Source organism: Salmo trutta, chromosome 2, assembly GCF_901001165.1.
Source record: "Salmo trutta chromosome 2, fSalTru1.1, whole genome shotgun sequence".
Taxonomy (NCBI): domain Eukaryota; kingdom Metazoa; phylum Chordata; class Actinopteri; order Salmoniformes; family Salmonidae; genus Salmo; species Salmo trutta.
This window is the reverse complement of record NC_042958.1, coordinates 50,133,766-50,160,229: the sequence shown is the minus strand read 5'-3', so window position 1 is coordinate 50,160,229 and position 26,464 is coordinate 50,133,766. Positions and strand designations below refer to the sequence as shown.

At 40.9% G+C, this 26,464-nt stretch overlaps 2 protein-coding genes across 3 annotated transcripts in view; one reads left to right on the top strand and one right to left on the bottom strand.

Annotated features, from left to right (window-relative positions):
• The window catches only part of LOC115156605 (carbonic anhydrase-related protein 10), a 336,872-nt gene extending 330,271 nt beyond the window's left edge, over positions 1–6,601 (top strand). The window contains exons 8-11 of one of the 2 annotated variants that reach the window (XM_029704107.1): positions 3,946–4,100; positions 4,345–4,519; positions 4,899–4,971; positions 5,809–6,601. In XM_029704107.1, coding sequence (XP_029559967.1) covers positions 3,946–4,100; positions 4,345–4,519; positions 4,899–4,933 — 365 coding nt within the window. In that variant the 3' untranslated portion in view covers positions 4,934–4,971; positions 5,809–6,601. The remainder of the gene's footprint in view (positions 1–3,945; positions 4,101–4,344; positions 4,520–4,898; positions 4,972–5,808) is intronic. The other variant, XM_029704115.1, reaches the window with a different exon arrangement.
• A 2,383-nt stretch (positions 6,602–8,984) lies between these two features.
• On the bottom strand, positions 8,985–11,767 carry LOC115156599 (snaclec B2). The gene is made up of 6 exons (XM_029704096.1): positions 11,679–11,767; positions 11,162–11,295; positions 10,930–11,021; positions 9,942–10,076; positions 9,699–9,810; positions 8,985–9,561 (listed from the first exon to the last, which is right to left on the bottom strand). Exons 2-6 carry the CDS (start codon positions 11,241–11,243, stop codon positions 9,479–9,481), a joined length of 504 nt encoding a protein of 167 aa, XP_029559956.1. The 5' UTR covers positions 11,244–11,295; positions 11,679–11,767; the 3' UTR covers positions 8,985–9,478.
• Positions 11,768–26,464: the final 14,697 nt, after the last annotated feature.

Below are 26,464 nucleotides of genomic sequence, written 5' to 3'. Positions count from 1 at the left end.
CACAGATTAAGGATTGTCTTTTTTGTTTTTCTTTACCTTTCAGGGTGTATATGTCTTACCTGTAGGCTAGGGGCTGGTGAGCATGCTGATGTTGTTGTTCTAGTCTAGATAGATACACTTTGTGAAAGTGAATAGCAGCTAAACTCCCAGTCTAAATAGAAGGAGCAGCTACTGTGACCTCTTCACAGCAAACATAATACCTTTTATTATAAACTGAAGCCACAACAGATGACTACATATTGAGTGTGTTAGCGTAGTAGAGAGAGAGAGAGAGAACAAGTTATGGAGAGAGAGAATGATGGAGAGAGGGATAGATAGGGACAGAGAGAAGAGAGATGCAGAAATTCTACACACTAAAAATGCTAGCTTAAAAACAACCCAATTTGGGTAAATATTGGACAGAACACACATTGGGTTATTTTGACACACAAAAAAACCATTGTTTTCTTTAAGTTGAGATGTTGATGCTGGGTTAGTGAGCTATGATCTACCAGGTCAGATCGGAAGACTGGAGGTGGGGTTTAGCAGGGGCATGGCTTTTAGATAGTTATTTTTGGCCACCCGTGATAGTAAATGTTATTCCGGTTAATCTATTCTGTTGTATTGTCAACATATGTTAAGGTTGGGAACTGACACTTTTGTAGCTTTAATAGGGTTTACACAAGTGTATGAGTATCTTTTAAGTGCCTATGCATATCCCACTGTTGGGATAGTTAACACTTTCTTATAATAACATGATGAACATGAATGACATATATGCTCACGTGTTGCCAAAAATAACTATCTGGAAGCCACACCCCCATATGCGAAGCTGTCATCAAGGCAAACGGTGGCTACTTTGAAGAATATCAAATATTAAATATATTTTTTTGTTACTACATGAAGAGGGCACAACAAAACGGATTCCCCCTAAGGAGACTGAAAAGATTTGGCATTAGTCCTCATATCCTCAAAAGGTTCTACAGCTGCAACATCAAGAGCATCCTGACTGGTTGCATCACTGCCTGGTACGGCAACTGCTCGGCCTCAGACCGCAAGGCACTACAGAGGATAGTGCGTATGGCCCAGTACATCACTGGGGCTAAGCTGCCTGCCATCCAGGACCTCTACACCAGGCAGTGTCAGAGGAAGGCCCTAACAATTGTCAAAGACCCCAGCCACCCCAGTCATAGACTGTTCTCTCTGCTACCGCATGGCAATCGGTACTGGAGTGCCAAGTCTAGGACCAAAAGGCTTCTCAACAGCTTTTACCCCCAAGCCATAAGACTCCTGAACAGGTAATCAAATGGCTACCCGGACTATTTGCATTGTGTCCCGCCACTCCCCCCACCAGCCCGACTAACCGGTGCTCCCGCACATTGACTCTGTACCGGTACCACCTGTATATAGCCTCGCTACTGTTATTTTCACTGTCATTTTACTGTTTTTTTAATTTCTTTTTTTTATCTATTGTTTACCTAATACCTATTTTTTTACTTACAAATTGCACTGTTGGTTAGGGCTTGTAAGTAAGCATATCACTGTAAGGTCTTGTCATGACATGGCCCTTTCTGGGTATAGATCGTGGCATCCCCCTCTCTCTCTCTCCTACATCCAGGTTCTGTTATCTCAGGTCGTAAATTCCTGGAGGAGACTCTCTCCCCCTTGCCATGCAGAAAGAGAGCCACATAGAGAGAACAAAGGATTTCACATGGCCAACTCCTAAATCCCCATAATGGGAATTTGATACAAAAGGTCCACTTGTGAGAAGGTGGGAATGGTCCGTGGACACTTAAGGGACGGGTATGACGAGTGTGTTTCATTTGGTGACCTCAGAGAAGACAGGAAATACATAACTAGATCTCTGAATATGCACATTTCTCATCTAATTCTTGTATAAAATGAATGAGTAAAGATGAAACTATTTCTGAAATGATGTAAGGTGATGTTAAACCTTTAACGGACGAACTCTCCAACAGACATACGAACGATTCCAACAGAGATCACGACGACACACTGGGCGTAAATATATATATTGATTGCAATTATTCCTGAATGAGTGAGTGTTCATGTGCAAAGGATTAACATTTCAATTAATATAATTATCAACTGTGTAGTGACTCCTTTTGTCTTTTCTGCCCTTTTCAGTCCACACCCACTTCCCTTTGTCCACCAAGCTGTCATATCGGCTTAGCCCACTAGGGAACCTCCCCTATCATTTCCTCCATGTCTACTGTGTTGTCTGTTTATGCATTTCTGTGATTATTTAGTTAATTAGTAAATAAATGATTAAGACAATTGGTGTATGGATGATTCATAGTAAAGGCTGGGTTCGTGCAGATAACCAACAATTTACAGCGTTTGGAATGAGACTAACGTGAGGTAAAGAATAATTCATTAATTAGAAGACTAATTGATCAGATATTAAAATATCTGAAGAGTTATATTAGGAAAATTATAACTTTGTAATCTGAAGATTTTCCTTGGTGCCCCGACTTCCTAATTAATTACATTTACATGATTAGTTTAATCACGTAATAATAATTACAGAGAATTGATTTGATAAAATAACAGTCTTCACTTTATTGATGCCAAAGACACGACAGTCTACACCTGTTGTATTCGGCGCACGTGACAAATAAACTTTGATTTGATATGTGTTATTTCATAGTTTTGATGTCTCTACTATTCTACAATGTAAAACATTTTAAAATAAAGAAAAACCCCTGGAATGAGTAGGTGTTCTAACTTTTGACTGGTATTGTATATGGGAGGGGTTGAGGGTAGCTGAAGGATGGGACTAAAAACAAACAAAAGATAACTATTGTAAAATATACTGTGTCTGTAAAATGTATATAGTATGTATAAACTGGAAGTAGAAGCCTAAGCGTTTTTGTCCATTAGTTTATTCCAATTAGGGGATGGATGAAAAACAAGGGGGTTTGTCAAGCAGTCTGCTATACCAACAGCCTGTCGTGTAGTCTGCTATACCAACAGCCTGTCATGTAGTCTGCTATACCAACAGCCTGTCATGTAGTCTGCTATACCAACAGCCTGTCGTGTAGTCTGCTGTACCAACAGCCTGTCGTGTAGTCTGCTATACCAACAGCCTGTCGTGTAGTCTGCTATACCAACAGCCTGTCGTGTAGTCTGCTATACCAACAGCCTGTCGTGCAAGTCTGCTATACCAACAGCCTGTCAAGCAGTCTAAGAAATACCAGCTCAATGTGAAATTAGCAATTTGCAAAACGTCTACATGCAAATGATGAACACACCGGTTAGAGTGGATGTAATACATTTTGACACTTTAAGACAAATATATCATGTATATTCTAAACTAAATTGTAGCTTGAGAGGACATGAAATGTGATTAAGACAAGCTTGCAATGCAGTGTTCTACAATACTGGAACTAGGAACCCACAGGGGATGCAGGGTTTTGTTCCAGCCTAGCACAAACGCATCTATTTCAACTAGTAAGTGCTTGTGTTGGACCTGAGCTAAGACACAAGCATGCACACTCTGTAGCGCTCTAGGGCCAGGACTGAAGAACTCTGTAGCTCTCCAGGACCAGGACTGAAGAACTCTGTAGCTCTCCAGGACCAGGACTGAAGAACTCTGTAGCTCTCTAGGATCAGGACTGAAGAACTCTGTAGCTCTCCAGGGCCAGGACTGAAGAGCTCTGTAGCTCTCCAGGGCCAGGACTGAAGAGCTCTGTAGCTCTCCAGGGCCAGGACTGAAGAACTCTGTAGCTCTCCAGGACCAGGACTGACGAACTCTGTAGCTCTCCAGGGCCAGGACTGAAGAACTCTGTAGCTCTCCAGGACCAGGACTGAAGAACTCTGTAGCTCTCCAGGGCCAGGACTGAAGAAGTCTGTAACTCTCCAGGACCAGGACTGAAGAACTCTGCTATAATAGAATATTAAGATGTAATATTGAAACCTGTCTATCTTGTCCATCTTCTCCAGATGATGCATATTTGCTGATGGGCCTGAACATCGAGGAGATTTACCCAGAAACCTCTAGTTTTATCACATATGACGGGTCGATGACCATCCCGCCTTGCTTTGAGACGGCCACGTGGATCCTGATGAATAAGCCGGTGTACATCACACAAATGCAGGTCTGTCTCTACAGTAGCTTCTTACTGCTTAGTTACATAAGACTGTCAAACAGCAATTATGTTCCTCCACATGGATTGTTCTCCCATTCATACTGAAATAATGCCTTTTCTTCACTTCCGATCCCCTCTCATCTCTGCTTCCCTAACCTCTCTCATTCCTTCCCTTCATTTACATACTCTACCTTTCCATCTTCTTTGTTCATGGACCTCCCTTCCCTCACCTCTCCTCCTCTCTCCTCTCCAGATGCACTCCTTACGACTGTTGAGTCAGAACCAGCCATCTCAGATCTTCCTGAGTATGAGCGACAACATTCGCCCGGTCCAACCTCTGAACAACCGCTGCATCCGGACCAACATCAACTTCAGCATGCAGGGCAAAGACTGTCCCAACAACAGGGCCCAGAAGCTCCAGTACCGAGGTAAACACAGCTCCAATCCACCCACCACCGCCATTTTGTTAGCAATTTATTTAAACTGACTAGCAGACATTTACAAAATGGCGGTGAAAGAGACATGGACATTTACGTTGGTTGTTTTCTATATGGCTGCTTGTGCCCCTCATAAAGCAAAATACTACCTAAAACATAGTCTTATCAGCTTTGTAAGTATAGCCTTAACGTTTATAGATTTAAAAAGAATGATTGTATATTACTTATCGTGATATTATAGCAATATTTCCAAACGGCGTCTGAGAGTGTGGGCCAAACTACTTCATAACTACAAAGCCAACTCAGCATCTCAGTGTGATTCAGGGACTCTGCATGCAGTCTGTTTATCATCTCCTCTCCTCTGTTTCAGCCAATATATCTGGGCAACTGCTGCACAAAATGTGAATTTTACCCCTGAAGCGTATATACAGTGAGGGCAAGAGGTAAACCCCCATTATTCATTGTATTCTTCTTCCAGGATCTACTGTACTGTAGCCAGACTGTTCTGTTCTCTTATCCTCTCGCTCTCCGATGAAATTCTTATTCTGTGCAGCAGTTGTTGAGAGATTGAAACACATACACACACACACACACACACACACACACACACACACACACACACACACACACACACACACACACACACACACACACACACACACACACACACACACACACACACACACACACACAGACAGACACACACAAGAATGTGAAGAATGTGTGCACCCACACATAATCAGGCTTACAGCCACACACACACACACACACACACACACACACATACATACACATTTTACACACACACTTCTACCCCCCCTCCACACACACACACACAGTATGTGGTACTCTACCTCTCCAACCAGCCCCCAGAGAGTAAACAGAAGCAGCACAATAGCAGCAGGGTTGTCTCTTGTCTTTAATTACACTAGTTGTACTTGTTAATCTAAGGTTAAACCTTGAAGGCAGGGGAAAGTCAGCCCCCTCATAGCTAGGTGTCAGTGGGCTAATTGAATGGGAAATATATATTGGGATGCTAACAGAATGCTAACTAACAGATACTGTAGAAATGTTGTTATTTAGCGTACATTGCTAATATTAACATGGACACCACAGCACCATATCGCTATGTTCAATGCATTCTGTCTCAATCCTAACAATGTATTGCCATGTTAAAATGAATGTTATAGATGCGGCAGGATAGAAAGGGGCTCCATGCTAAACGTGCATGTGCATAGAAAGTAGTGTTCTTCTCACCCTGTCCCTCTCCTCTCTTCCAGTGAATGAGTGGCTGCTAAAGTAGTGTCTCTTGGGTGAGCACAGAAACAAGACACAATGACAGAGACAGGAGGGGGATATGAGAGAGAGAGAGAGAGAGAGAGAGAGAGAGGGAAGGAAGGAAGGAAAGAAGGAAACAACTGGAAACCGCACCAAGGCTGCATCTCATCTAAGATTATTTCATGTAAAAAGAGAAAAAAAGAAACTGAACATTATCAAGTAAAAGACTTTGTGTTGCTTTGCAAAGAGACTACTACTTTTCATACGTACATCAAGAACTATTTGAATTCCAACACATACTAACTGACACGTCCAGTACAAATATATCTATTATGAAACCTGTTTTGATACTGATACTTTTTTGGGAGATAACAAAATGTTTAAAACGTACAAAAACACTGAAGCATTTATTTCATACAGCCTCTTCTTCACACGGACTGAGTAGGACTGATTGGGACTTTTAGCCTTTGTACATAGACACCTTGCTACCAATGAGATCTTAAGGACTTATCAAGACAATGCCCCTAGTGGTTTAGACAGAGAAGGTCTTCAAGGATCATAGCTGCATCGTCATCACCGTCACCTACAAGGCATGCCGACTGCAACAACCCAAGAGAGCTAGACCTTACATTCTTGCCTTGTGATAGTAGGTCATTATGAAAGGAACAACGGGAAAGGATCTTCTGTCTAATTGATGAACCGATGAGTGTCTTGGCCTTTGTTGTATATAGTATAATTATCAGTACTGCTGAAAAACTGAATATGTAAAGAAAAATACAAATAAACATTTTAAAAGATATATTAAGAGGATAAAAAAATATGAGTATTTTAAAGGCCCAGTGCAGTCAAAAATGTTATTTCTTGTGTTTTATATTTCCACACTATGAGGTTGGAATAATACTGTGAAATTGTGAAAATTATGATAATGCCCTTTTAGTGTAAGAGCTGTTTGAAAAGACCGCCTGAAATTTCAGCCTGTTTTGGTGGGATGGAGTTTTGGCCTTCCACGGTGACATCACCATGCAGTAAATTAGTTAATACACTGAAAGAGTTCCAAACCTCTCAGACAATAACAACTAATTGTCAGTTTTTCCAGTTTTTCCCCTCCCCAATCAGACCAATCCCAGACAGGTCTAGCAAAATTCTTGCTTGAGAAATTGCCCTTTGCTAAGAAGCTATTTTTGTTTATTTTTGGCCATTTTAATTGAAAATAATCACAGTAAGGTACTTAATTGTTATCCAGAAATGATTTGATATTGAGATTAACACCGGCTGCAATGGACCTTCAAACGCTTGGTGCACTTTGAATTGTGGAAGCAGTTCTGAGCTGAAGCCTGTTTTATTGCTTACAATGGTCTTACACTGTGTTTGAGTAATGTTATCAGCCCAATAAATGTGTCTGGAAAGTTCACTTTGGAAAATATGCTTCACTTTACACTGTTGTTTCTATGTATCTGGTTTTGTGCTAAGTTATTGAATGAAGTTAGCGTGGTGAGCTGTGCACGTTGGGGAGTGAGCAGACCGGTCTCAACTACAGCAAGGTGCTATATGTCATCCAGTGGAGAATCCACTGGAGGATTTCATAAAAATAAAAAAGTTATCCTTTTTAGATAAAACTATACTAAATATATTCACGTCACCAAATAAATGATTCAAACACACTGTTTTGCAATGAAGGTCTACAGTAGTTTCAACAGCACTCTGTAGGGTAGCACCATGGTGTAGCCAGAGGACAGCTAGCTTCCGTCCTCTGAGTACATTGATTCAATACAAAACCTGTGAGGCTCATGGTTCTCACCCCTTCCATAGACTTCCACAGTAATTATAAAAACTTCCATAGGACATCCTCCAACCTATCAGAACTCATACAGCATGAACTGACATGTTGTCCAACCAATGAAAGGATCAGAGAATGAATCTAGTACTGAAAGCGTAAGCTAGCTAGAACTGCAGTGTATAAAATGTGGTGAGTAGTTGACTCAAAGAGAAAGACAATAGTTGAACAGTTTTGAACAATTTCTTTTAAAAATTAAGGAGTAACAAGAGATAGAGAGCTAGCTATATATATTTTATAATTACTTTAAATGTTATTTACATAGGTAGCAAATGCAGTTAGCTAGTTTAGCCTACTCAAACAGAGAGGGATACCATAATAGCTAGCAGGCTGTGACTATCTAACACTGTAACTTTTCCAAGTCATGGTAAGCTAGTTAGTTTAATTTAGTTTTTCTAATTTATTGCCTACCAGGGCCCACCGTTGTAACTGCTATTTGCTTACTGACTGTACTGCATGATTGTAGCGGGTTTACTAGCTAACACGTTAGTTCCATTAGCTACAGTATGTCGACTATGATGTTACTTTAGCTAATATGGTGACAACGATGTAGGCTGTGTGTAGCTGTTATGATAGGAAGGTTTGGCTTGGAGCGTTTTTTTCGCCTGGTCACAGACAGCTGATGTGTTGTGCATTGAAGTCCACAAGTGAAGGAAGAGGGGAGAGAAGGAAAAGTCGAATGCGAGAAGGAATACAACGAGCTGTTTGTTTCTTGTAGATGCGAGAAGGAATACAGCAAGCTGTTTGTATCTTGTTTTGAAAGTGAACTGTTTGCTTGTGGTCAGGGATGTATCCATTCTGCCAATTCGGTTGAAAAATGTTTTTAAATGGAAGAAAGCGTAGTGAAACGGTTATAAACATACCTGAATTTGTCCAATAGAACTAATGATTACACCCTAGATCAGCTAGATACAGGCAAGAGTGTGCAAGGCGGTATTGAATATGTCATGGTCTGTCCATGTCTGTCTTTCACCTCAAATCTTTCTCTGGACCTGTGTGCACCTACGTTTTAAACATTCATTCATAGACTACGTTGTAGCAACCTCATGATGGTTATAGGGGAAATTCAAGTATCATGTGGCTAGTAGGCTAAATCTATCGATGTTCCATTGAGCTGGGCGAATGGAATATGAATGACAGTCATCCAATATGGTGTAATAGAAATAAGGCCATGCTCATAAAAAAAATATCTTCCTCTCTCATCTTAAAGGGCACCGACCACCATGTGATGTTAGTATCACCTCCTTGATGTCTCACACATGGTACAAGGTACCAGACACCTATCAATCAAGCTATCACATAGAAAATGCTATGTAAAATAGATTGACCATGCCTGAGAATGGGTGCTGCTGAAAGGTTTTATTCAAAGAGGCATTGAAGCATTGAGGGATAATCAGGATCACACAATTCCACCAATTCTTTCAATATTCCATAAGAGTCAAACCATTAAAAATGTGCTGAGACTAATTTCCCCTGTACATTCAACATTATCATGTTTGTGTTCTTAGATAATGGTCGGTTGTGAGTTAGTTTGTTTGTGGATAAAACCTTGGGTGCCTCGATGGTTGGTAGCTTAAGGCTAGTAAAGTACAGAAAACATGAGAGAAAATGCAATTGTAGAATCAACCTGACAGTAAATGTAACAATTGACAATGGCAACCAAAGATAGTGTAATTGCCATTAGGTCACTTTTTATCATATTGTCTTCAAGTATTCAACCTGTCCTCAATCAAAGCAAAGGAGTTTACATGCGATAGCAGAAAAGAAAATCAGAGTATGTTGGCGAAATCCCTTTACACTCGCACTCTGTGTGGATGGTGTTGGACTCCTCTGCCATCTTAGGCTACTCCACTCGTAGCAAATCTCATGCAGACAAAGGTACAGCCACTGTCACACTTGATGTCATCGAAGCCCTCAGCCCCTGTAGAGGACAATGTCCATGTTAGTCTCAGTGGAAGGCAACAGAGAAATAACGACAGCACTTCGCTCAATGAGACAAATATGGAAAATTACAAATATCATATCATACGTTACTGTGAAGTTTTAAAGTTTACTGACCTGCATAAGAGTTCAGTGCCACACAGTCTTCTTCTCCCCACTGCTGAGCTTTGGCACTTTTGGACCAGAACCAATCCACGGATGACCCATCAGTCCACACATAAGTCCCTTCCTGTCAGGGAGAACATTTCAAGGTTATCAACATCTTCTTGAAGGGCAGTAGTAACTTATCAAATGTCCAAATGAAAGAGATGTGAAATAAGACCTTGGTAAGTGCTACATGGGTCTTAAGGATTGTTTTACCTGCTCCAGATCATTCAGTCCTACCCAGGCATAAGCAGAGATACTCTGGGTCTGCTTCACCATGGAAAGGAGAAGCTGGTATTCTTCAACGCTGTGGACAGCAGCTAGGGTACCCCTATCTCTCTTGCAGTAATCCTTTATGAAGAAACATCCATATTTTAATTGATTTCTTTTACAAGCCTTGACTATGTAGACATTTGATCAGTAGTGGTACACTAACGGAAAACTGTAATTTATATGATAATTTGGGGTATTATCAACAGTGAAATGTCTCAGCCTTTATCTTTTTTCCACTAATTGATATTTTGACCAATTACATCAGATTTTTTCACATCAGATCTTTTTCAGCAGTGATCTGATTGGTCAAAGACAAATTAGTGAAAAAATATCAGAATTGTGCTGCCTGTGTAGTCGCAGCCTAAGTATTGCAGAAACACAACATGAATAACAAAAAGTGGCTATGGATGAAATAGATCAAAATAACTTTTCAAAATATGAAAAACATTCAAAATAAATGCATTGCCGCATTTCATTGGAAAACACATTGCCACGTTTAGGTTTGCTTGCACCAATCCCTGGTAATTACAGTAAAATACTGTTAAATACAACCCCCTCCCCCCGATTAATTTAATTAATCCATTCATTCCGAATAAGGTAGCATTTCTTCGCTGTATAGATTCTGTATTTTGGATGTTTTCACTGTATTTCGAACGCTTTTAAACAATATGATTAATCACAATTAAAACTTTAGTGCATAAACATTACAAAAAGTTCAAATGAGTTAACTGATTTACTCTGACAGCCCTAGTATTTGTATTGCAGTAGGTCTACTGTAATATGAAACTTGCCACTGATCTGCCTGTAAGTTAGTGTCAGTGTAATAAAAATAAGGTCATTTTAATTGGAAGTTTAACTTATTTTATATTCTCTTTTACACCGTCACTGTAAATGGAAGTGTTGTTAGATGCACTGCAGGTGGGACACTTACCAGTGCTTGCTGCCATCCCATTTGTTTATCAACCATTCTGTAGCAATGGGGTATTGCACTGTCTGGTCCAGTATATCCACTTGGACAGAAATCTGGAGAGAATGTATTTTTTATTTGAAATCCCTGCAAGCTTGAAACCTAACTACTACTAATCACTTAGAACAGCAAATAGAAGAGAGAAAAAAAGATATTCAAAATTAACTGGATTCAAGTGGGATTGGTTGTCACTTACAATGAGGATTGTGGGGGAGGGCTCCAGTTCCCAGAAGGGTGAGGAGGAGACAGGCAAGAACAGACACAGTTACGACTCCCATGATGATGGATAGAAGATCTTGGTGGTCTTTTGGCCTTCTACAGCAGTTCTTCCTATAAACAGAATTATATCAAAAAGTGTACTACTCAGGAAAACCCACAGCGTTACAGATTAATGTAGGATATAGATATAATTGTTATTTAAATACTACAATGTTTTTTGCCAACAACAAATGAAAACATTTTAGGCCAGGATTTAATCTGATCGCCTTCTTTCTGCAATGCACGTTTTAAAGGCAATGTTTCTGTGTTCGCAGAGGCCACAGTCCTATGTCGGCTCAATCGGAAATGACTTTTAAATGGTGCATTGTCCAAATCCGCGATTGGATTGAATCCCAGCAATTAATTTATACTTTTTGAGGCATAACCCTGTTAATATGTCTCTCTTTTTTTAAGACAATAGTTAAAAGTTCTTATAAAATCATAAAGACCCTCACCAAATTCAGAGGAGAGAAACTGATGCGTGTCTTCCTTGAAGTGTTTCTTCAAGCAGAAAGTGCAGGTGTCTTTTCATTCGAAATGTTAGCCCTTTTAAAGAGACATTTGGGGAAGTACAAGTAGAGATATCATCTGCAAGTCATATTACCATTGCAGCAAGTAGTGATTATGATCCATAATCTCCTTGGCCCTGTCCATTTTTTTAAATATTGTTTTATTTAAATTGTATGTAGCGTTACATTGAGGCCTATGCATTGCTATGCATATCCTCTTTATGATGGTTGTGAGAAGTACATACACACTAAGAAGTACATACACACTATCCCCACATGAAAGTTAATGTTTAATATTAGAGATGTATTTATTTTTTTACCTGAATGTCCACAAGCTGAGTGGCCGGTTTATCCTTTCAAGAATGCTATTCAAAAGGTACAGTAGACCACAGCAGCAGTTAATAACCGCTTGAATGATAATGGCAAAATGTAGATTTCCTCCTAAATAGACATACTCCAAAAGTAATTATATTTCATGAGAGGGCCATAAGCAATAACTAGCCATGCTTATACTGCCAGAAAGACTACAATCTCACCTTTCTGGTAAAAATAGTTATAAATTGCTGAGGTGTTCTCAATTTTGAGGATGTATTTCCTATTCTACAAAAGTCTATGAATAAGGCTTGAAATGACATATGCTTTCTAGATATAGAAACAGTCAATTTATAAAAACAAATAACTAGATGTAACCTTCCTTATGTAAAATACATATTTCTATGGTTACTGTTGAGAAAATGTTCATTTTTTCCAAAGGTCTCGTTTCAAAACTTCTTCCCCCACCCCTGTGAACCTCTGACAGAACTCAACTTTCATCTCATGTTGTCCGTCTGTGACAAACAGAAAGTGTTTTCTGTTTCAAAATGGTGTCAGATTTCCCACTGGGAAATTGGAAGGGGCGAACTAGGACTATCGATCAGTGTACGTTGTCCACAGATGGATTTATAAGCAAACATGTTGGTTGGGACAGGTACCGGAACCAAGTGCCTCCCCAATTTCAGAGAGTTTACATTCAAGAGGTTAACTGCATACATGGAGGCACTGTTTATAGCCCATGGGACATGGATCGGTCTATAGATCTCCTGCCACAAGTTATTGCTGCGTCCTCCATAAATTCTGTGATACACCAGACCAGTCCAATTTTTTTTATTTATTTTTATTAAGATTACAGCTATTCTGTTGTGGGGCGATTACATGTGATATTGAATGTTGAGAAAGTAGATAACTAAAAATATGCAAGCAGGTTGGCAATATTTTGTAGTCATTGTCAAATGTATTGGCTACATATGCAGTTGTGATAGCAAAACCGCATATGTAGCTAACCGCGTAGCTAGCAAACAATTTCTATTTGGTTCAAATAAGGTATTATTCTGAAGTGTAGAAACACCGTGATGTTGACATAGAATGATACAGAATTACTTAGAAACCACAACCTGTTGGTATTTAGCAAGTTGTAGTGACTATGGCCATCATCAACATATTGCAACATATTTCTTTGTAATGGTGAGTTAGGAGACTTCCTCTTCACATGGTGAAGTCTCTTGCTAACAAGTAAACCAGGTGGCTGTGTACATTTTAATAATTTAGCAGATAACTTACAGGAGCTATTAGGGTTAAGTGCCTTGCTCAAGGGCACAACACATTTTTCATCTAGTCAGCACTGGGACTTGAACCAGTGACCTTTCAATTACTGGCCCGACATGCTTAACCGCTAGGCTACCTGGACTACAAAATGACAGTATGAATTTTATTTATTTTGGGAAATTGAAATACCCTGCCAACAAAAAAGCTTCCAGAATGATAAATGTGTGTATGCCCCTTAAGGTCCTTGTGTAATGTGATATTGTACGCCCTAGCCCAATTGTCTTTTGAATTGAATTTATTTTGGGAAACAGACATATAAACTCAGCAAAAAAAGAAACGTCCCTTATTCAGGACCCTGTCTTTCAAAGATAATTCGTAAAAATCCAAATAATTTCACAGATCTTCATTGTAAAGGGTTTTAACACTGTTTCCCATGCTTGTTCAATGAACCATAAACAACTAATGAACATGCACCTGTGGAACGGTTGTTAAGACACTAACAGCTTACAGACGGTAGGCAATTAAGGTCACAGTTATGAAAACTTAGGACATTAAAGAGGCCTTTCTACTGACTCTGAAAAATACCAAATGAAAGATGCCCAGGGTTCCTGCTCATCTGCATGAAAGTGCCTTAGGCATGCTGCAAGGAGGCATGAGGACTGCAGATGTAGCCAAGGCAATACATTGCAATGTCCGTACTGTGAGACGCCTAAGACAGCGCTACGGGGAGACAGGATGGACAGCTAATCGTCCTCACAGTGGCCGACCACGTGTAACAACACCTGCACAGGATCAGTACATCCAAACATCACACATGCAGGACAGGAACAGGATGGCAACAACAACTGCCCGAGTTACACCAGGAACGCACAATCCCTCCATCAGTGCTCAGACTGTCCACAATAGGCTGAGAGAGGCTGGACTGAGGGCTTGTAGGCCTGTTGTAAGGCAGGTCCTCACCAGACATCACTGGCAACAACGTCGCCTATGGGCACAAACCCACCGTCGCTGGACCAGACAAGACTGGCAAAAAGTACTCTTCACGGACGAATCGCGGTTTTGTCTCATGGACGGATTCTCTGATGGTTGGATTTGCATTTATCGTTGAAGGAATGAGCGTTACACCGAGGCCTGTACTCTGGAGTGGGCTCGATTTGGAGGTGGAGGGTCTGTCATGGTCTGGGGCGGGGTGTCACAGCATCATCGGACTGAGCTTGTCATTGCAGGCAATCTCAACACTATGCGTTAGAGGGAAGATATCCTCCTCCCTCATGTGGTACCCTTCCTGCAAGCTCATCCTGACATGACCCTCCTGCATGACAATGCCGCCAGCCATACTACTTGTTCTGTGCATGATTTCCTGCAAGACAGGAATGTCAGTGTTCTGCCATGGCCAGCGAAGAGCCTGGATCTCAATTTCATTGAGCACGTCTGGGACCTGTTGGATCAGAGGGTGAGGGCTAGGGCCATTCCCCCCAGAAATGTCCAGGAACTTGCAGGTGCCTTGGTGGAAGAGTGGGGTAACATCTCACAGCAAGAACTGGCAAATCTGGATCTGGTGCAGTCCATGAGGAGGAAATGCGCTGCAGTACTTAATGCAGCTGGTGGCCACACCAGATACTGACTGTTGCTTTTGATTTTGACCCCCCCCCCCCCCCTTTGTTCAAGGACACATTATTCCATTTCTGTTAGTTACATGTCTGTGGAACTTGTTCAGTTTATGTCTCAGTTGTTGAATCTTGTTATGTTCATACAAATATTTACACGTTAAGTTTGCTGAAAATAAACGCAGTTGACAGTGAGAGGACGTTTCTTTTTTTTCTTTTTTGGAGTTTACAACAAAATGTACATTGTGGACCCACTTGAAAGTATTATTAAAATGCTTGTTTCCAAAGTGGACCTTGATGGTAAAAACAAAAACACACAATGATTAAAAGGCAAGACAAAATTTCAAACAACCATAAATACATTAATTTATTTTGACATCCTAAAAAGTGGCACTATTTGCCGCACTTCTCCCTAACCTTAAAAATCAACCATATTCATTTCACATTAAAACAATCTATTCATTGCACATCATACCTACAGTACAGTATCATTCAAATAAATACACCTGACCAGCAGTAGGGGGCACAAGGGCAGTGGAATGGTTTCTCTTACTTAGAGAACATTGTCCAAATGAAAACCTTTGCCTACTGTTTAAAGCAATTTCTACTTTTGCTTTGCTTGGTCTCCAGGGGGAGGCTATTCCATAGACAAATCCATGTATAGAAAACGTGCTCCCCGCAGTACTGTTTACTCTTGGGATTTTAGAAGACATAGCACTAGCTCTGGTATTGTAACTGTGTTGGATATAGACCATATCAATGTGGTTATTCAAATAACCTGGGACACGATCATTTAAGATGTCAAACATATGATTAAGTTTAAGTTGGTTCACTCTGGAATCCAAAGGCAACAAGCCCACCTCCCAGAACTCCTGTGTGGGTCCTAGAGGAGACATTCAGCATATACCTGATAGCATTATTTTGCATGACCTGCATTCTCTTTTTTGATAGCCCACTATACCAAGCAGAGCAGGCATAATCAAAATGACACTGAATCAAGGTTGAGACAAGAGTTTCTTAATTTTGATCTGGTGTTACGATATAAACATGTCAATTTGGTCGCCATTTTAGAAAGAATTTCAGCAGCAATCAGGTCTCCAGAAATGGATTGATCTAGGGACACACCAAGATAAGTTACACTTGTTTTAGATACAATCTTCTTGCCTGCACAGTTTACCTTTATCTTGTCAGCCCTAAGCAATGTATGTTTTGTTCCAAACAAAATCAACTCAGTTTTTCCCAAATGTAGCGACAATTTGTTGTCAGTTAACCAATCTCTAACAAAATGCAAGTCCTTACTCAGGGTCTCCTCTATGTAAACGATATCCTTTCCTAATACCAGTATGGCTGAATCACCAGCATAAAGCATAAGATGGCACTTTACTGTATCTGGCATATCATTAACATATATAAGAAATAAGAGAGGCCCTAAAATGTATCCCTGCGGTACTCCACGGGATATTTCTTTGGCCTCTGACAGAACATCACCAACATTACATACTTGTGTTATGTTAGTCAGATAAGACGTAAACCAATTCACTGCTACATCATTTAGACCCATACATTTCAGTTTCATCAGGATAATATCATGGTCCACAGTGTCAAAAGCTTTCTGCAAGTCTAACATGACCCTATTTGTATAGTTCCTCTTCCCACTTTCCTGCTTGATGTGGTCAAAAAGGTGGATAAGGCAAGTAACAGTGGAATGAGCTGTTCTAAAGCCAGATTGGAGTTCATGAAGAAGTTTGTGCTCGAGAAGGTATCCCTCAAGTTCATTAAAATCTAACCTCTCAACAACTATGGATAAGGTGCTGAAGATTGACACAACTACAGCCTGTAGTTTCCTACATTTGCTTTACTGCTCTTCTTGTGGAGTGGAACCACCCGGGCTGTTTTGAGATCATTGGGAAATGTACCACTACTAACAGAAAGGTTTACAATATGTGTTATGATTTTAGCAGTGACACAAGCACTATGCTTTATGAATCTTGCAGGAAGGTTATCCAGCCCAGTAGCTTTGTTTGTGCTCATTAAGCATAGTAGATTGGATACTTTGTCTTCTGTTACCATGCACAACTCAAACAAATAATTTATGATACCTTTTCTATGGTAAAAGTTGTTAATGAAAGACTGGCCATAGTGTCCAGACAAGGTGGGTAACTTCCTAACCAGAGCTGAGGCTATAGTGGTAAAGAATATGGTAAAATAATTTGCAACATTTGCCTGGTCATAACATAAAACAGCATCAATATCCAGGCCACTATAGGATTTTACCTTATGGGGAGCTGTTGAGCCAATGTCCTTCAAAATGTTCCACAATTAACGAGGCTGATGTAAGTTGTCATTAACAGCGTCTATGTAATGTTGGGATTTGGCCTTATCCATTTCCTATCTTGCCTGGTTTCTACAGTTAATATAACCATCATCATCTTGTTGTAGATTTGTCCTTCTGAATCGTGCCATGTAGCGATCCCTTTTCCTTATGAGTTCTAAGATCTCGGAAGTGATCCATTTCCCTGACTTTGATCAACATCATCACAGTTTAGTACAAATTCCAAATACTTCTACAAAACGTTCCTTTGAGAATTGTTTCATAGACCATACTTTCATGTAGTTATTACCAGGCTCAAGTAGCATTTGCATTTCTTACGGGTACAGTAGGTTACGATATGATCACTAAAACCAATATTTAAGACTCCTGACTGACAGACGTTCCCTTGGTCTGATACAATAATCAAATCCAAAGTTGATTTACTGTCAGTACACACTCGGGTTGGCGCAACAATCAGTCGTTTTAGTCCAAATAACTGATTAAAGTTATACAACGCATTTACTAGTGTAAGCCTCCACGTCAGGAGAGACAAGCATGTCAGTGATGTGCAAGGATATAGTTACTGGTAGCATGCATTCACTGAGTTCTCAGCCATTAGGTCTAGTCACCGTTACAAACGTAAAAACGTCCAGAACAGTCATTCTGATTCTGATTGTAAAATAGCATTTTGACTAAAACATCTCTGATAAAAAATGCTCAATTTTAGAAAGATAACTTTTGCTCATGCCAAACTACCAGGAAGTCTGAAAAGCTAGAACCAATTGGAATTGTCTGCAATGTTTATCAAGCTAGGTCATCTTGGACAATTTCAGTTGAAACAGGGTGAGGTCTGGCTATATACAGTACCAGTCAAATGATTGGATACACCTATTCATTCAAGGGTTTTCTTTATTTTTTACAATTTTCTACATTGTAGAATAATAGTGACGACGTCAAAATGACAAAATAACACATATGGAATCATGTAGTAACCAAAAAAGTGTTAAACAATTCAAAATAAATTTTTGATTTTAGATTCTTCAAAGTAGCCACCCTTTGCCTTGATGAAAGCTTTGCACACTCTTGGCATTCTCTCAACCAGCTTCACCTGGAATGCTTTCCAACAGTCTTGAAGGAGTTCCCACATATGCTGAGCACTTGTTGGCTGCTTTCCCCTTCACTCTGCGGTCCAACTCATCCCAAACCATCTCAATTAGGTTAAGGTCGGGTGATTGTGGAGGCCAGGTCATCTGATGCAGCAGTCCTTCACTCTCCTTCTTGGTCAAATAGCCCTTACACAGCCTGGAGGTGTGTTTTGGGTCATTGTCCTGTTGAAAAACAAATGATAGTCCCAGTAAGCGAAAACCAGATGGGATGGTGTGTCGCTGCAGAATACTGTGGTAGCCATTCTGGTTAAGTATGCCCTGAATTCTAAATAAATCACTGACAGTGTCATCAGCAAAGCACCCCCATACCACCTCCTCCGCGCTTCACAGTTGGAACCACACATGCAAAGATCATCCGTTCGCTTTCTCTGCATTTCACAAAGACACGGTGGTTGGATCCAAAAATCTCAAATTTGGACTCATCAGACCAATGGACAGATTTCCACCGGTCTAATGTCCATAGCTCATGTTTCTTGGCCCAAGCAAGTCTCTTTATTATTGGTGTACTTTAGCCTCTTAGCGCACGGATCCCATTAACGGGATCAAAATCGCCAACATCCGGTGAAGCTGGAGCACGCCAAATTCAAATGACAAAATTGTAATATTAAACATTCATGAACATACAAGTGTCCTATATCATTTAAAAGCTTAACTTCTTATGGGCTGGTGGGACAGTAGCGTCCCACCTGGCCAACATCCGGTGAAATTACCGAGCGCGAAATTCAAACTACAGAATTATAAATATTTAACTTTCATAAAATCACAAGTGTAATACATCAAAATAAAGCTTAACTTCTTGTTAACTTGTTTGGGCTAGGGGTTCCGCTAGCGGAACGTTTCCACAACATCCGGTGAAACTGCAGAGCGCAAAATAAAATCAAATAAAAAATATTTAACTTCATACATTCACAAGTGCAATACACCAAATTAAAGCCTGACTTCTTGTTAATCTAGCCACTATGTCAGATTTCAAAAAGGCGTTACGGTGAAAGCAAACCATGCTATTATCTGAGGACAGCGCCCCGTCAAACATCATAATTCAACCCGCCAGGCACAACAGTTTTCAGCTGTGCTAACGTAATTGCAAAAGGGTTTTCTAATGATCCGTTAGCCTTTTAAATGATAAACTTGGATTAGCTAGCACAACATGCCATTGGAACACATGGTTGCTGATAAGGGCCTCTGTACACCTACTGTAGCTGCCGTTTCCTGCTACAGTAGTCATTTACAACATTAACATTGTCAACACTGTATTTCTGATCAATTTGATGTCATTTTAATGGACAAGATTTATTTTCTTTCAAAACAAGGAAAATTCTAAGTGGCCCCAAACTTTTGAACGGTAGTGTATATATAAAAATAAATATATCACAGTCAGACAATATTCATTTATCTTGATTAGGGACTATGAAACAGCACGGGAACAAACCAGGGTCTGTAGACCTCTCCGCCACTCAGGAGCCACTTGCCACTTGTATTTATTTATGGATAGCCAGGGGCACACTCCAACACTCAGACATCATTTATAAAGGAAGCATGTGCGTTTAGTGAGTCCGCCAGATCAGAGGCAGTAGGGATGACGAGGAATAATATCTTGATAAGTGCGTGAATTTCACAATTTCCCTGTCCTGCTAAGCATTCAAAATGTAACGAGTACTTTTGGGTGTCAGGGAATATGTCTGGAGTAAAAGGTACATTATATTCTTTAGAAATGTAGTGAGGTAAAAGTTGTCAAAAATATAAATAGTAAAGATACCCCAAAACACAACTTAAGTAAAAAATAAAGTACTACTTAAGTACATTACATGACTGGTGGCTGGTCTCAGACGAGCCCACAGGTAAAGATGCCAGATGTGGAGATCCTGGGCTGGCTTTGTTACACGGTCTGCGGTTGAGGCCGGTTAGACATACTGACAAATTCTCTAAAATGACATTGGCTTATGGTAGAGATATTAACATTAAATTATCTGGCAGTCAGCATGCCCATTGTTTGCTCCCTCAAAACTTGAGAAATCTGTGGCATTGTGTTGTATGACAAAACATCACATTTTAGAGTGGCCTGTTGTTGTCCCCAGCACAAGGTGCACTTGTGTGATGACATTTAATCAGTTTCTTGATATACCACACCTGTCAGGTAGCTGGATTATATTGGCAAATGAGAAATTCTCCCTAACAGGGATGTAAACAAACTTGTGCACAAAATTTTAGAAAAATAAGCTTTTTGTGCATATGGAAAATGTCTGGGATCTTTTATTTCAGCTCATGAAACATGGGACCAAACGTTAAGTTTATATTTTTTGTTCAGTGTATGTATGCTTTAGATAAATAGCAGAAACCTCTAATTATATTTGCTGACGTGCTGCAGTCAAATTTTGGCACCAGGATACTAGCTACCTACAGTAACAATGTAAATCACGCCACTCTGAACACACCTTTGTAAAGAAATTTAACCATAAATAAGATGTGAAGAAGTACGGCTACAGGATTTTTATACACGAGGGGAGGTCCTCAGGACTAATCTAAAATACACAGGTTCTTTACATCAGCGAGTGGAATACCCAGTCAGATATCAGACAGAAATATAAGCTTTATTCACAACTCCTGAAGCAATGTAATAGGAGATGTCCTCGGATAGAAATGTCTATGGCTTTGCGTTCAATACTTTGTCAACAAACGTTACAGCTCGTTATCATAGATCAATTTCATCACAGGCAAGCATTCAATGTATTCAATGTCAGGCAGTTTCAGTAAATATAATGGTTTCTGTCTCGACAAGCAACAGATATCTAGGGAGGTGTGCCATGGGAGAAGAGGAACAGGTACCAGTGGTTACAGGCACACTTTCTATTAACATACTTACGATTCATTCTCATCATCGATTTGGTCTAGGCCACAGTCGCCGCACCTGTCCTCCCAAGGCACGACAACCTGCACATAGTAAGGTGATCCCCTGAACGAGGGGACAACAAAGCTTTAATAACAAAAGCCAACCCCTTAATTGGCTAATTACAGACACCTGGTGCTGACAGAGCCTGCGTTCAACACTAACAGTTTCACCCTGTTACACCTTCTGCGACGCTGGTTACAAGGCTGTACTTAAATTAGGTAAGAGAATAAGATGTTACCATTGGTGTATTAATATTAGAGACATGTAAAGTTCTTTGAGATCTGAGGGGGAAGGAAGATTTCCTGAATGTTGGGATAAAAAGAAAGGAGGGAGATTGCATGTACACACACACACGCGCACACACACACACAAGTACACACACAGGTACACATTCACTGTGTGTGTGTGTGTGTGTGTGTGTGTGTGTGTGTGTGTGTGTGTGTGTGTGTGTGTGTGTGTGTGTGTGTGTGTGTGATCCACCCAGCTTCAGGGCATATAGCTCCATTGATCCATCTCTTTTTATTTAATTATCTCCCAATCAATCCAGGATGCCTCTTGGTACAGCTGAGCTAACCCTCCCGATGTGGAGAGAAACACCACCACTACTTCTCTGTCTGTGTGTTTCATCTCCACACTTTTACAGATCTGTAATCAAAAGATAGTGATGAGAGAGAGAGAGAGAGAGAGGGAGCAAACGAGAAGGATTGGAGAATGAAAGACAGAGAGGCAGAGAGAAAGAGGCAGAGAGACAGAGAGAGACAGAGAGGGGCAGAGACAGTCAGAAAGAGAGAGAGAAGTATTGGAAAATGAGAGGCAGAGAGAGAGAGAGAGAAGGATTGGAAAATGAGAGAGAGAGGCAGAGAGAGAGAGAGACAGGGAGCAAACGAGAAGGATTGGAGAATGAGAGAGGCAGAGAGAGAGAGAGAGAAAGATACAGAAATACAGAGAGAGAGACAGGGAGCAAAAGGGAAGGATTGGAGAATGAGAGAGAGAGGCAGAGCGAGGAATAGAGACAGAGAGACTCGGAGAGAGGCAGAGAAAGAGAGAGAGAGAGAGCAGAGAGCAAAAGACAAGGATTGGAAAATGGATTGAGCCATAGATAAATACCATGTTTCACTCCTGTTTTACCCCCACCCCCCACCCCCACCCCACACACAGAGGCAGAGGCAGTATATATCAGAGGGCCTGGATTGAGCCAAAGACACAGTTGAAGTCGGAAGATTATATACATTTAGGTTGGAGTCATTAAAACTTGTTTTTCAACCACTCCACAGATTTCTTGTTAAACTATAGTTTTGGCAAGTCGGTTAGGACATCTACTTTGTGCATGACACAAGTCATTTTTCCAACAATTGTTTACAGACAGATTATTTCACTTTTAATTCACTGTATCACAATTCCAGTTGGTCAGAAGTTTCCATACACTAAGTTGACTGTGCCTTTAAACAGCTTGGAAAATGCCCGAAAATTATGTCATGGCTTTAGAAGCCTCTGATTGGCTAATTGACGTCATTTGAGTCAATTGGAGGTGTACCTGTGGATGTATTTCAAAGCCTACCTTCAAGGTGCCTCTTTGCTTGACATCATGGGAAAATCAAAAGAAATCAGCCAAGATCTCAGAAAAGAATTGTACACCTCCACAAGTCTGGTTCATCCTTGGGAGCAATTTCCAAATGCCTGAAGGTACCACGTTCATCTGTACAAACAACAGTACGCAAGTATAAACACCATGGGACCACGCAGCCGTCATACCGCTCAGGAAGGAGACGCATTCTGTCTCCTAGAGATGAACATACTTTGGTGCGAAAAGTGCAAATCAATCCCAGAACAACAGCAAAGGACCTTGTGAAGATGTTGGAGGAAACAGTTACAAAAGTATCTATATCCAGAGTAAAACGAGTCCTGTATCGACATAACCTGAAAGGGCACTCAGCAAGGAAGAAGCCACTGCTCCAAAACCGCCATGAAAAAGCCAGACTACGGATTGCAACGGCACATGGGGACAAAGATCATACTTACGGGGGGAAATGTCCTCTGATCTGATGAAACAAAAATGGAACTGTTTGGCCATAATGACCATCGTTATGTTTGGAGGATAAAGGGGGAGGCTTGCTAGCCAAAGAACACCATCGCAACCGTGAAGCACGGGGTGGCAGCGTCATGTTGTGGGGGTGCTTTGCTGCAGGAGGGACTGGTGCACTTCACAAAGTAGATGGCATCATGATGGAGGAAAAGTATGTGGATATATTGAAGCAACATCTCAAGACATCAGCCAGGAAGTAAAAGCTTGGTTGCAAATGGGTCTTCCAAACGGACAATGACCCCAAGCATACAGTGAAGCAACATCTCAAGACATCAGCCAGGAAGTAAAAGCTTGGTTGCAAATGGGTCTTCCAAATGGACAATGACCCCAAGCATACAGTGAGGGTAAAAAGTATTTGATCCCCTGCTGATTTTGTACGTTTGCCCACTGACAAAGAAATTATCAGTCTAGAATTTTAATGGTAGGTTTATTTGAACAGTGAGAGAGAGAATAACAACAACAAAAAACCAGAAAAATGCATGTCAAAAATGTTATAAGAATGCAAATCAATTTATGAGGGAAATAAGTATTTGACCCCTCTGCAAAAAATTACTTAGTACTTGATGGCAAAACCCTTGTTTGGAATCACAGAGGTCAAACATTTCTTGTAGTTGGCCAACAGGTTTGCACACATCTCGGGAGGGATTTTGACCCACTCCTCTTTGCAATTCTTCTCCAAGTTATTAAGGTTTCGAGGCTGAAGTTTGGCAATTCAAACCTTCAGCTCCCTCCACAGATTTTCTATAGGATTATGGTCTGGAGACTGGCTAGGCCACTCCAGGACCTTAATGTGATTCTTCTTGAGCCACTCCTTTGTTGCCTTGGCCGTGTGTTTTGGGTCATTGTCATGCTGGAATACCCATCCACGACCCATTTTCAATGCCCTGGCTGAGGGAAGGAGGTTCTCACCCAAGATTTGATGGTACATGGCCCCGTCCATCATCCCTTTGATGCGGTGAAGTTGTCCTGTCCCCTTAGCAGAAAAACACCCCCAAAGCATAATGTTTCCACCTCCATGTTTGATGGTGGGGATGGTGTTCTTGGGGTCATAGGCAGCATTCCTCCTCCTCCAAACACGGCGAGTTGAGTTGATGCCAAAGAGCTCCATTTTGGTCTCATCTGACCACAACACTTTCACCCAGTTGTCCTCTGAATCATTCAGATGTTCATTGGCAAACTTCAGACGGACATGTATATGTGCTTTCTTGAGCAGGGGGACCTTGCGGGCGCTGCAGGAGTTCAGTCCTTCACGGCGTAGTGTGTTACCAATTGTTTTCTTGGTGACTATGGTCCCAGCTGCCTTTTGATCATTGACAAGATCCTTCCGTGTTGTTCTGGGCTGATTCCTCACCGTTCTCATGATCATTGCAACTCCGCAAGGTGAGATCTTGCATGGAGCCCCAGGCCGAGGGAGATTGACAGTTCTTTTGGGTTTCTTCCATTTGCGAATAATCGCACCAACTGTTGTCACCTTCTCACCAAGCTGCTAGGCGATGGTTTTGTAGCCCGTTCCAGCCTTGTGTAGGTCTACAATCTTGTCCCTGACATCCTTGGAGAGCTCTTTGGTCTTGGCCATGGTGGAGAATTTGGAATCTGATTAATTGATTGCTTCTGTGGACAGGTGCCTTTTATACAGGTAACAAACTGAGATTAGGAGCACTCCCTTTAAGAGTGTGCTCCTAATCTCAGCTCGTTACCTGTATAAAAGACACCTGGGAGCCAGAAATCTTTCTGATTTGATAGGGGGTCAAATACTTATTTCCCTCATTAAAATGCAAATCAATTTATAACATCTTTGACATGCTTTTTTCTGGATTATTTTATTGCTATTCTGTCTCTCACTGTTCAAATAAACCTACTGTTAAAATTATAGACTGATACATTCTTTGTCAGTGGGCAAACGTACAAAATCAGCAGGGGATCAAATACTTTTTTGTATTTGGTAAAGGTGTATGTAAACTTCCGACTTCAACTGTAAATACCATGTTTCACTCATGCTTTACCCACCCCCCCCTTTTTTGTAAACATCAGTGGAGCATAACACGCAGATTCTCCGAATGATGGGCGACGCACCAAGCGAGACACAGCTGTAATTAGTCCTAAACCCTGCTAAACTGGATGCAGAAAGAAGGCGAGGAACAGGGTCAGCAGTGGGAAAATACAAATCCAGTCCAATATCTAAAGACATTGATGATGCTAATAACAGTGTCACTGGAAAATTTACTAGCTGGGAATTGTTTGTAAGTTCTGCACATGTAATGAGTGTGCTCGTGCACCTGTGTCCATTTATATTTACACATGTCTATTTAAAATCTCTACAATTCTCTGTGTCAATCCATTTTTTTACATGTATTTTTTTTTTTACATTTTAGTCATTTAGCAGACGCTCTTATCCAGAGCGACTTACAGTAGTGAATGCATCCATTTCATTTCATGCATTTAAAAAAAAAAATTATGTTGTACTGGCCCCCCGTGGGAATCAAACCCACAACCCTGGCATTGCAAACACCATGCTCTACCAACTGAGCCACAGGGAAGGTCAATCCCACTGCATGCTAGTGTATCCCAGTACATGCATGATGATGATAACTTACATAGTTCGCTTATTTTTCTATAAATCCAATTGAAGGGAGGAAAGTGCTTTGTGTCTCCACGCCACCCCCATTATGCATAGGGCTCTGTGAGAGGATATAACAGGGGATTCCTGGGAGTTCCTATGAATATTAACGAGCTGCTGGGAGGGAGGGAGCAGAGGAACAGAACACAGGCCAGATGTGCTGATCCATCTAAGGCACCAGCAGTGTTGAGCGCTCTCATCTGACAGATATCTCAGCCAGGGATTCACCCTCCTCTCTTCTCTCCACTCTTCTGTCATTCCCCCTTCCATATTCTCCCTCCTTTCTTCTCCCCTCTCATATTCTCTTCTTCCCCCCTTGCTTCTCTCCTTAATTTTCTGTTGTAGATTAAGCTAAATTAAACACCAGTCTTTAACCTTTATTTGCACCCAGAGCTTGGCCACTACAGTAACCTCCTGATGCTAGTTACCTTGGCCAGTATAGTAACTTCCTGATGCTAGTTAGCTTGGCAACTACAGTAA